Here is an 11,573-nt window from a genome sequence, read left to right as displayed (position 1 = left end):
TACTTATGACTACATAAGTACTCGTGTTGGCAGTGATATTCACAGCTCTCCACCCACCTCTCTCAGGTATTCAGAATGAGCTCTGGTCCCGGTTTGTTACTCTCCAGAGCCAGGAGAAGATCTGGACACTGACTGTGACCCACAGAGCCAACAAAACATCTGCACAGCCTGGTACACTCAGTCCTTTCTCCCTGTTTATGTACTGTAGTGTCCAGTAAGTCAGTGTGTCTGTATTGACCCCTCTCTCTCAGTGCAGTGTTAATGTACTGGAGTGTCCAGTCAGTGTGTCTGTATGAACCCCTCTCTCTCAGTGCAGTGTTAATGTACTGGAGTGTCCAGTCAGTGTGTCTGTATGAACCCCTCTCTCTCAGTGCAGTGTTAATGTACTGGAGTGTCCAGTCAGTGTGTCTGTATGAACCCCTCTCTCTCAGTGCAGTGGTAATGTACTGGAGTGTCCAGTCAGTGTGTCTGTATGAACCCCTCTCTCTCAGTGCAGTGTTAATGTACTGGAGTGTCCAGGCAGTGTGTCTGTATGAACCCCTCTCTCTCAGTGCAGTGTTAATGTACTGGAGTGTCCAGTCAGTCAGTGTGTCTGTATTGACCCCTCTCTCTCAGTGCAGTGTTAATGTACTGGAGTGTCCAGTCAGTGTGTCTGTATTGACCCCTCTCTCTCAGTACAGTGTTAATGTACTGGAGTGTCCAGTCAGTCAGTGTGTCTGTATGAACCCCTCTCTCTCAGTGCAGTGTTAATGTACTGGAGTGTCCAGGCAGTGTGTCTGTATGAACCCCTCTCTCTCAGTGCAGTGTTAATGTACTGGAGTGTCCAGTCAGTCAGTGTGTCTGTATGAACCCCTCTCTCTCAGTGCAGTGTTAATGTACTGGAGTGTCCAGTCAGTCAGTGTGTCTGTATGAACCCCTCTCTCTCAGTGCAGTGTTAATGTACTGGAGTGTCCAGTCAGTGTGTCTGTATGAACCCCTCTCTCTCAGTGCAGTGTTAATGTACTGGAGTGTCCAGTCAGTCAGTATGTCTGTATGAACCCCTCTCTCTCAGTGCAGTGTTAATGTACTGGAGTGTCCAGTCAGTCAGTGTGTCTGTATGAACCCCTCTCTCTCAGTGCAGTGTTAATGTACTGGAGTGTCCAGTCAGTCAGTGTGTCTGTATGAACCCCTCTCTCTCAGTGCAGTGTTAATGTACTGGAGTGTCCAGTCAGTGTGTCTGTATGAACCCCTCTCTCTCAGTGCAGTGTTATTGTACTGGAGTGTCCAGTCAGTCAGTGTGTCTGTATGAACCCCTCTCTCTCAGTGCAGTGTTAATGTACTGGAGTGTCCAGTCAGTCAGTGTGTCTGTATGAACCCCTCTCTCTCAGTGCAGTGTTAATGTACTGGAGTGTCCAGTTAGTCAGTGTGTCTGTATTAACCCCTCTCTCTCAGTGCCCTCCAGGACTCCCCTGGTGATGCTCCATGGTTTTGGGGGAGGTGTGGGTCTGTGGGTGAGGAATCTGGACCCCCTGTGTCGCTCACGATCTGTCCACGCCTTCGACCTGCTGGGCTTTGGCCGCAGCTCCCGCCCACGATTCCCCTCTGACCCCGTGCTGGCCGAGGACCAATCCGTGACAGCCATCGAGGAGTGGAGGCAGGCCATGGGGCTGGAGCGCATGATCCTATTGGGCCACAGCCTTGGCGGTTACCTGGCAACCTCCTATGCCGTCCGCCATCCAGAGAGGTGAGGGCGGAGCCTGTGGGTTCCCTGCTGTGCCCGAGTCTCATATCGTTTCGGTGACCATCTGCAGAGGCTGGTTCCTGTTGTGTTCACACATTGGAATATAAATCAGGCGGCAGATAAGAGGATGCCACTGGGCTCGTCTAGCCCTTTGGTTATCTTGTAAGTCATAGATTCAAGGTTGTCATCCAAAATGCCTTTGATATCCTTACAGTGACAGACTGAATTTATAATGCACTTTCATCTGAAAGAGCTTCACCTATAATCTGGACCACTAGATCAGTGTGTCCAGGGATCTGTACTGACCAGCAGTCAGGACACCCCTACTCTTACTGACAGTGTCCTGGGATCTGGACTGACCAGTCAGGACAGCCCTACTCTTACTGACAGTGTCCTGGGATCTGGACTGACCAGCAGTCAGGACACCCCTACTCTTACTGACAGTGTCCTGGGGTCTGTACTGACCAGTCAGGACACCCCTACTCTTACTGACAGTGTCCTGGGATCTGGACTGACCAGCGGTCAGGACACCCCTACTCTTACTGACAGTGTCCTGGGATCTGGACTGACCAGTCAGGACACCCCTACTCTTACTGACAGTGTCCTGGGGTCTGTACTGACCAGTCAGGACACCCCTACTCTTACTGACAGTGTCCTGGGATCTGTACTGACCAGCAGTCAGGACACCCCTACTCTTACTGACAGTGTCCTGGGATCTGGACTGACCAGTCAGGACACCCCTACTCTTACTGACAGTGTCCTGGGATCTGGACTGACCAGCAGTCAGGACACCCCTACTCTTACTGACAGTGTCCTGGGATCTGTACTGACCAGCAGTCAGGACACCCCTACTCTTACTGACAGTGTCCTGGGATCTGTACTGACCAGCAGTCAGGACACCCCTACTCTTACTGACAGTGTCCTGGGGTCTGGACTGACCAGTCAGGACACCCCTACTCTTACTGACAGTGTCCTGGGGTCTGGACTGACCAGTCAGGACACCCCTACTCTTACTGACAGTGTCCTGGGGTCTGTACTGACCAGTCAGGACACCCCTACTCTTACTGACAGTGTCCTGGGATCTGGACTGACCAGCGGTCAGGACACCCCTACTCTTACTGACAGTGTCCTGGGATCTGGACTGACCAGCGGTCAGGACACCCCTACTCTTACTGACAGTGTCCTGGGATCTGGACTGACCAGTCAGGACACCCCTACTCTTACTGACAGTGTCCTGGGATCTGAACTGACCAGTCAGGACACCCCTACTCTTACTGACAGTGTCCTGGGATCTGGACTGACCAGCAGTCAGGACACCCCTACTCTTACTGACAGTGTCCTGGGATCTGTACTGACCAGTCAGGACACCCCTACTCTTACTGACAGTGTCCTGGGATCTGGACTGACCAGTCAGGACACCCCTACTCTTACTGACAGTGTCCTGGGATCTGGACTGACCAGCGGTCAGGACACCCCTACTCTTACTGACAGTGTCCTGGGATCTGGACTGACCAGTCAGGACAGCCCTACTCTTACTGACAGTGTCCTGGGATCTGAACTGACCAGTCAGGACAGCCCTACTCTTACTGACAGTGTCCTGGGATCTGAACTGACCAGTCAGGACACCCCTACTCTTACTGACAGTGTCCTGGGATCTGGACTGACCAGCAGTCAGGACACCCCTACTCTTACTGACAGTGTCCTGGGGTCTGGACTGACCAGTCAGGACACCCCTACTCTTACTGACAGTGTCCTGGGATCTGTACTGACCAGCAGTCAGGACACCCCTACTCTTACTGACAGTGTCCTGGGATCTGTACTGACCAGCAGTCAGGACACCCCTACTCTTACTGACAGTGTCCTGGGGTCTGTACTGACCAGCAGTCAGGACACCCCTACTCTTACTGACAGTGTCCTGGGATCTGGACTGACCAGCAGTCAGGACACCCCTACTCTTACTGACAGTGTCCTGGGATCTGGACTGACCAGTCAGGACACCCCTACTCTTACTGACAGTGTCCTGGGATCTGGACTGACCAGTCAGGACACCCCTACTCTTACTGACAGTGTCCTGGGATCTGGACTGACCAGCGGTCAGGACACCCCTACTCTTACTGACAGTGTCCTGGGATCTGTACTGACCAGCAGTCAGGACACCCCTACTCTTACTGACAGTGTCCTGGGGTCTGGACTGACCAGTCAGGACACCCCTACTCTTACTGACAGTGTCCTGGGATCTGGACTGACCAGTCAGGACACCCCTACTCTTACTGACAGTGTCCTGGGATCTGAACTGACCAGTCAGGACACCCCTACTCTTACTGACAGTGTCCTGGGATCTGGACTGACCAGTCAGGACACCCCTACTCTTACTGACAGTGTCCTGGGATCTGGACTGAACCCTGTTTGACCTCTCTCTCAGGGTCAGTCACCTCATCCTGGTTGACCCCTGGGGTTTTCCCGAGCGGCCTGAGGCAGGGGAGCCGGAAACCCCCGGGTCGGGCTCGGGTTCGGGGTCGAGCGTGGTGAAGAGGCAGGGCCCCCCCCGCTGGGTCAAGATGGTGGCCTCCTTGGTGTCGCTGTTCAACCCTCTGGCGGTCATCCGCGCCGCCGGCCCCTGGGGTGAGTGTCCGATACTTCCCTCTGGTTGTATAGCGCCTTTCTGACTGGTACTGGGGACCCCCTTCACCCCCCCAGTGTGGTGATCCAGCTCCAGCTCTCCGTGGGGAGAAGAGCAGTTCACAGAGGGGGGTGATCAGGAGGCCATGACTGGTAAAGACCAGGGGGAGTCTGTCCAGGACACTGGGGTCACACCCCTATTTTTTTTTCGAGGAATACCCACGGAGAGTCATGACCTTGGGTTTTTGTCTCAGTCGAAGGGTAGAGTCTTTTTACAGTCTAGTGTCCCCGTCACCGTACTGGGCATGAGGACCCACACAGCCCACAGGGTGAGCGCCCCCTGCTGGCCCCACTAACACCTCTCCCAGCAGCAACCTTAGCTTTTCCCAGGAGTCTCCCATCCAGGAACTGACCAGGCTGCTAGGTGGGTGTGTGTGTGAAACGGCGGCAGGTGTCTGTGTGTGTGTGTGTGTCTGACAGCGCCAGGTGTGTGAGAGAGTGTGTGTCTGACAGCGCCAGGTGTGTGTGTGTGTGTGTGTGTGTGTGTGTGTGTGAGTGTGTGTCTGACAGCGCCAGGTGTGTGTGAGTGTGTGTTTGTCTGACAGCGCCAGGTGTGTGTGAGTGTGTGTTTGTCTGACAGCGCCAGGTGTGTGTGAGTGTGTGTTTGTCTGACAGCGCCAGGTGTGTGTGTGTGTGTGTGTGTGTGTGTGTGTGTGTGTGTGAGTGTGTGTCTGACAGCGCCAGGTGTGTGTGAGTGTGTGTTTGTCTGACAGCGCCAGGTGTGTGTGTGTGTGTGTGTGTGTGTCTGACAGCGCCAGGTGTGTGTGTGTGTGTGTGTGTCTGACAGCGCCAGGTGTGTGTGTGTGTGTGTGTCTGACAGCGCCAGGTGTGTGTGTGTGTGTGTGTGTGTGTGTGTGTGTCTGACAGCGCCAGGTGTGTGTGAGTGTGTGTGTGTCTGACAGCGCCAGGTGTGTGTGTGTGAGTGTGTGTGTGTCTGACAGCGCCAGGTGTGTGTGAGTGTGTGTGTCTGACAGCGCCAGGTGTGTGTGTGTGTTTGTCTGACAGCGCCAGGTGTGTGTGTGTGTGTGTGAGTGTCTGACAGCGCCAGGTGTGTGTGTGTGTGTGTGTGTGTGTGTGTGTGTGTGTCTGACAGCGCCAGGTGTGTGTGTGTGTGTGTGTGTGTGTGTGTCTGACAGCGCCGTGTGTGTGTGTGTGTGTGTGTGTGTGTGTGTGTGTCTGACAGCGCCAGGTGTGTGTGTGTGTGTCTGACAGCGCCAGGTGTGTGTGAGTGTGTGTGTCTGACAGCGCCAGGTGTGTGTGTGTGTTTGTCTGACAGCGCCAGGTGTGTGTGTGTGTGTGTGAGTGTGTGTCTGACAGCGCCAGGTGAGTGTGAGTGTGAGTGTGAGTGTGAGTGTGAGTGTGTCTGACAGCGCCAGGAGTGTGAGTGTGAGTGTGAGTGTGAGTGTGAGTGTGAGTGTGAGTGTGAGTGTGTGTGTGTGTGTGTGTCTGACAGCGCCAGGTGTGTGAGTGTGAGTGTGTGTCTGACAGCGCCAGGTGTGTGAGTGTGAGTGTGTGTCTGACAGCGCCAGGTGTGTGAGTGTGAGTGTGAGTGTGAGTGTGAGTGTGAGTGTGAGTGTGTCTGACAGCACCAGGTGTGTGAGTGTGTGTGTGTGTGTGTGTGTGTGTGTGTGTCTGACAGCGCCAGGTGTGTGAGTGTGAGTGTGAGTGTGAGTGTGAGTGTGTGTGTGTGTCTGACAGCGCCAGGTGTGTGAGTGTGAGTGTGTGTCTGACAGCGCCAGGTGTGTGAGTGTGAGTGTGTGTCTGACAGCGCCAGGTGTGTGAGTGTGAGTGTGAGTGTGAGTGTGAGTGTGAGTGTGAGTGTGAGTGTGAGTGTGTCTGACAGCACCAGGTGTGTGAGTGTGTGTGTGTGTGTGTGTGTGTGTGTGTGTGTCTGACAGCGCCAGGTGTGTGAGTGTGAGTGTGAGTGTGAGTGTGAGTGTGTCTGACAGCGCCAGGTGTGTGAGTGTGAGTGTGTGTCTGACAGCGCCAGGTGTGTGAGTGTGAGTGTGTGTCTGACAGCGCCAGGTGTGTGAGTGTGAGTGTGAGTGTGAGTGTGAGTGTGAGTGTGAGTGTGAGTGTGAGTGTGAGTGTGAGTGTGTCTGACAGCACCAGGTGTGTGAGTGTGTGTGTGTGTGTGTGTGTGTGTGTGTGTGTCTGACAGCGCCAGGTGTGTGAGTGTGAGTGTGAGTGTGAGTGTGAGTGTGAGTGTGAGTGTGAGTGTGAGTGTGAGTGTGTGTCTGACAGCGCCAGGTGTGTGAGTGTGAGTGTGAGTGTGAGTGTGAGTGTGAGTGTGAGTGTGAGTGTGTCTGACAGTGCCAGGTGTCTTCTGCTCTCTCTCAGGTCCAGTGTTAGTACACCGCTTCCGCCCAGATTTCAAGAGGAAGTTTGAGGATTTGTTTGACGATGACACCATGACTGACTACATCTACCACTGCAACGCTCAGAGTCCCAGGTACACTGACCGACTGCTGCCTGGACCAGTGTTCATGTACTCTACTGTCCAGTCAGTGTGTCTGTATGAACCCCTCTCTCTCAGTGCAGTGTTAATGTACTGGAGTGTCCAGTCAGTGTGTCTGTATGAACCCCTCTCTCTCAGTGCAGTGTTAATGTACTGGAGTGTCCAGTCAGTGTGTCTGTATGAACCCCTCTCTCTCAGTGCAGTGTTAATGTACTGGAGTGTCCAGTCAGTCAGTGTGTCTGTATGAACCCCTCTCTCTCAGTACAGTGTTAATGTACTGGAGTGTCCAGTCAGTCAGTGTGTCTGTATGAACCCCTCTCTCTCAGTGCAGTGTTAATGTACTAGAGTGTCCAGTCAGTGTGTCTGTATGAACCCCTCTCTCTCAGTGCAGTGTTAATGTACTGGAGTGTCCAGTCAGTCAGTGTGTCTGTATGAACCCCTCTCTCTCAGTGCAGTGTTAATGTACTGGAGTGTCCAGTCAGTCAGTGTGTCTGTATGAACCCCTCTCTCTCAGTGCAGTGTTAATGTACTGGAGTGTCCAGTCAGTCAGTGTGTCTGTATGAACCCCTCTCTCTCAGTGCAGTGTTAATGTACTGGAGTGTCCAGTCAGTCAGTGTGTCTGTATGAACCCCTCTCTCTCAGTGCAGTGTTAATGTACTGGAGTGTCCAGTCAGTCAGTGTGTCTGTATGAACCCCTCTCTCTCAGTGCAGTGTTAATGTACTGGAGTGTCCAGTCAGTCAGTGTGTCTGTATGAACCCCTCTCTCTCAGTGCAGTGTTAATGTACTGGAGTGTCCAGTCAGTCAGTGTGTCTGTATGAACCCCTCTCTCTCAGTGCAGTGTTAATGTACTGGAGTGTCCAGTCAGTCAGTGTGTCTGTATGAACCCCTCTCTCTCAGTGCAGTGTTAATGTACTGGAGTGTCCAGTCAGTGTGTCTGTATGAACCCCTCTCTCTCAGTGCAGTGTTAATGTACTGGAGTGTCCAGTCAGTCAGTGTGTCTGTATGAACCCCTCTCTCTCCAGTGGTGAGGTAGGGTTCAAGGCCTTGTCTCAGTCTCTGGGGTGGGCGAAGAGGCCCATGCTTCCCAGAGTGACCCAGCTGTCCCCCACGCTGCCCGTGTCTCTTGTGTACGGAGCTCAGTCCTGGGTTGACTTCAACACTGGGGAGAGAGTGAAACAGCTGAGACCCGGGAGCTTCACACAGACAGTGGTGAGTCTGACGGAGACACACAGCCACACAGACACACAGCCACAGAGACGCGCACAGAGACACTCAGAGACACACAGACAGCAGGACACACAGAGACACACGCACACAGACAGCAGGACGCACAGAGACACTCAGAGACACACAGACAGCAGGACGCACAGAGACACACGCACACAGACAGCAGGACGCACAGAGACACTCAGAGACACACAGACAGCAGGACGCACAGAGACACACGCACACAGACAGCAGGACGCACAGAGACACTCAGAGACACACAGACAGCAGGACGCACAGAGACACACGCACACAGACAGCAGGACGCACAGAGACACTCAGAGACACACAGACAGCAGGACGCACAGAGACACACACACACAGACAGCCAGACGCACAGAGACACTCAGAGACACACAGACAGCAGGACGCACAGAGACACACGCACACAGACAGCAGGACGCACAGAGACACTCAGAGACACACAGACAGCAGGACGCACAGAGACACACGCACACAGACAGCAGGACGCACAGAGACACGCACACAGACAGCAGGACGCACAGAGACACTCAGAGACACACAGACAGCAGGACGCACAGAGACACTCAGAGACACACAGACAGCAGGACGCACAGAGACACACACACACAGACAGCAGGACGCACAGAGACACTCAGAGACACACGCACACAGACAGCCAGACGCACAGAGACACTCAGAGACACACAGACAGCCAGACGCACAGAGACACTCAGAGACACACAGACAGCCAGACGCACAGAGACACTCAGAGATACACAGACAGCCAGACGCACAGAGACACACACACACAAACAGCAGGACGCACAGAGACACTCAGAGACACGCAGACAGCCAGACGCACAGAGACACACACACACAAACAGCAGGACGCACAGAGACACACACACAGACAGCAGGACACAGAGACACACAGATACACAATCGTGCAGAGAGACAGGTACATTAATCCTTCCCCTGTCTCCCAGGTGATCGAGGGAGCCTCTCACCACGTGTACGCTGACCAGCCCGAGGACTTCAACCGCACGGTGGAGAAGATCTGCAGCAGTGTGGACTGACGGCCGGGCTCCCGAGGCGGGGGCGGGTTCGAGTCACTGCGCCTCGGCTCTCAGATGGCCCCGGCCTGAGATCGGGGCCCCCAGCCCTCCATCCCCGCAGCCCGACGGGCCGTTCCCAGGAAGAGGAGCGAGCTCCCGTCCGGGAGCGAGCCGGGCGGTTCACCCCGCGGAGCGCGGAGGAGCAGGACCGGCCCGGCAGAGCCCAGGACAGGACCCAGGGCGAGGGGCTCTGGTGACCCAGCTGGACCAGGGTCACAGCCTGCCTGCCTCTCCTCCATCTCCCCGATCCCTCCTCTCGCTCCCGTCTCCCCCTCTCTCTCTCCCTGTCTGTCTTCCTCCTGTCTCTCCCCCTCTCTCTGTCTCTCTGTCTCTCTCTCCCTGTCTGTCTTCCTTCCGTCTCCCCCTCTCTCTCTGTCTCTCTCTCCCTGTCTGTCTTCCTCCCGTCTCCCCCTCTCTCTCTGTCTCTCTCTCCCTGTCTGCCTTCCTCCCATCTACCCCTCTCTCTCTCTCTGTCTCCCTGTCTGTCTTCCTTCCGTCTCCCCCTCTCTCTCTCTCTCCGTCTCCCTGTCTGTCTTCCTCCCGTCTCCCTGTCTGTCTTCCTCCCGTCTCCCTCTCTCTCTCTCCCTGTCTGTCTTCCTCCTGTCTCCCCCTCTCTGTTCCTGAATGTCTTCCTCCCATCTCCCCCTCTCTCCTCCTCCTCCTCTCTCTCTACTCTCTCCCCCCCTCCCCCTCTCCTTGCTCCTGTCTCCAGACCAGGACTGACACCGATGTGATTTTATAATCTTCCTCTCAGTAAAGTTTTCTATGTTTGAAGACAGTGGCCTCCTGTCTCCTCCTTCGTGTTCCCTGAGGTACTGTCCTGGCCTGTCCTGGAGATCTGAGGACAGAGACAGGCTCAGGGTTCACAGATATGACTTAGCAGAACAGCTTACATTAGCTCCTGTGCCACGCGTCAGAGAGACAGAAGAGACAGAGAGACAGAGAGGTAAGACTGTGGGACTGCGGCGGGAGAGCGCCCCCTCTCGGGCCGACTGTGGGACTGCGGCGGGAGAGCGCCCCCTCTCGGGCCGACTGTGGGACTGCGGGGCGAGGGCGCCCCCTCTCGGGCCGACTGTGGGACTGCGGGGCGAGGGCGCCCCCTCTCGGGCCGACTGTGGCACTGCGGCGGGAGGGCGCCCCCTCTCGGGCCGACTGTGGCACTGCGGCGGGAGGGCGCCCCCTCTCGGGCCGACTGTGGGCCTGCGGGGCGAGGGCGCCCCCTCTCGGGCCGACTGTGGGCCTGCGGGGCGAGGGCGCCCCCTCTCGGGCCGACTGTGGGACTGCGGGGCGAGGGCGCCCCCTCTCGGGCCGACTGTGGGCCTGCGGGGCGAGGGCGCCCCCTCTCGGGCCGACTGTGGGCCTGCGGGGCGAGGGCGCCCCCTCTCGGGCCGACTGTGGGACTGCGGGGCGAGGGCGGAGAGTCTCTGCCTGTCCGGCCCAGAGCGCCTGCAGCGGCCTGAGAGCCCTCTCGGATGCTGCGCGTTCTCGCGTACTGTGGCGCCCCCGCCCGGCGGAGGTGCGCGGCCCGGGGCAGGGCGGGGGGAGGGGCCGCAGGGGGGAGGGGGGCTCCCCGCCAGCGAGGGCTGAGCTCCTGGTGCGGCTGTTCGCTGTGCTGGGCGGTTGGGCTGCCATGGAAACGGTGACGTTCCTGTACCCCTGGGACCCCAGGGCGGGGCAGGGCCCAGGGGTGTTCCTGTCCGCGGCCCCGCAGGCCCCGCCCCGCTGCCGTGTTCACTCAGAGGCCCGTCATCATCACGGGGAGCTCACGGCCCCGGGTCCGAGGGAGAGCGTTAACAAAACACTGGGGGCAACTCTGTGTGCACCTGGAGGTGTTCACACACACACACGCACGCGCATGCACGCTCACACATACATACACACGCACGCACGCACGCACGCATGCATGCACGCTCACACATACACACACACACACCTTTCTCCAAACAGCGCTGGAAAGGTGTGAGGCCCGCGGGACGTCCTCCTGGCGCAGGGCCGGGGGGGGGACGTACCCCGGCTCGTCTCTGGCTCGTCTCCGTCTCCTCACGCGAGCGCTTGTCCTGCCCCCGCCGCAGGTCGCGCACACCCGGCCGAGCGAGCGCAGTCACCCCGCTGAGGGCCGAGCCGCTCAGGCGGGACTGTCGCAGGCTGCTTTCATTTCACTCCATTTTCACCCCCCCGGAAAGTGTTTTTTTTTTTAAGTAAGTTTTTATTTAAACATCAGAAATGCAAAGAAGGGAGACGGAATATTAAAATAGACCCAGAAACAGGCACTTCACAGCCAGAGGACTTCATGGTGGTAAAAGCTGAAAATGATACTTTTTGCATGAGAGAGAGAGACGTTTGCTTGTACTTGAACCTGATTGCCCTGTG

The 11,573-nt window shown here is 56.3% G+C and overlaps 1 protein-coding gene and 1 long non-coding RNA gene across 2 annotated transcripts in view; both read left to right on the top strand.

Annotated features, from left to right (window-relative positions):
- The window catches only part of abhd4 (abhydrolase domain containing 4, N-acyl phospholipase B), a 15,821-nt gene extending 5,840 nt beyond the window's left edge, over window positions 1–9,981 (top strand). Inside the window, exons 3-8 of the mRNA XM_088634333.1 lie at window positions 67–171; window positions 1,432–1,723; window positions 4,143–4,342; window positions 6,740–6,851; window positions 7,881–8,067; window positions 9,075–9,981. Coding sequence (XP_088490459.1) covers window positions 67–171; window positions 1,432–1,723; window positions 4,143–4,342; window positions 6,740–6,851; window positions 7,881–8,067; window positions 9,075–9,164 — 986 coding nt within the window. The 3' untranslated portion in view covers window positions 9,165–9,981. The remainder of the gene's footprint in view (window positions 1–66; window positions 172–1,431; window positions 1,724–4,142; window positions 4,343–6,739; window positions 6,852–7,880; window positions 8,068–9,074) is intronic.
- On the top strand, window positions 4,350–6,353 carry LOC148660398 (uncharacterized). The gene is made up of 2 exons (XR_015939436.1): window positions 4,350–5,991; window positions 6,174–6,353. It is a non-coding gene; the product is annotated as an uncharacterized LOC148660398 (long non-coding RNA).
- Window positions 9,982–11,573: the final 1,592 nt, after the last annotated feature.

Source organism: Lepisosteus platostomus, chromosome 6, assembly GCF_059453375.1.
Source record: "Lepisosteus platostomus isolate fLepPlt1 chromosome 6, fLepPlt1.hap1, whole genome shotgun sequence".
Taxonomy (NCBI): domain Eukaryota; kingdom Metazoa; phylum Chordata; class Actinopteri; order Semionotiformes; family Lepisosteidae; genus Lepisosteus; species Lepisosteus platostomus.
This window is presented reverse-complemented; position numbering and strand designations above follow the sequence as displayed.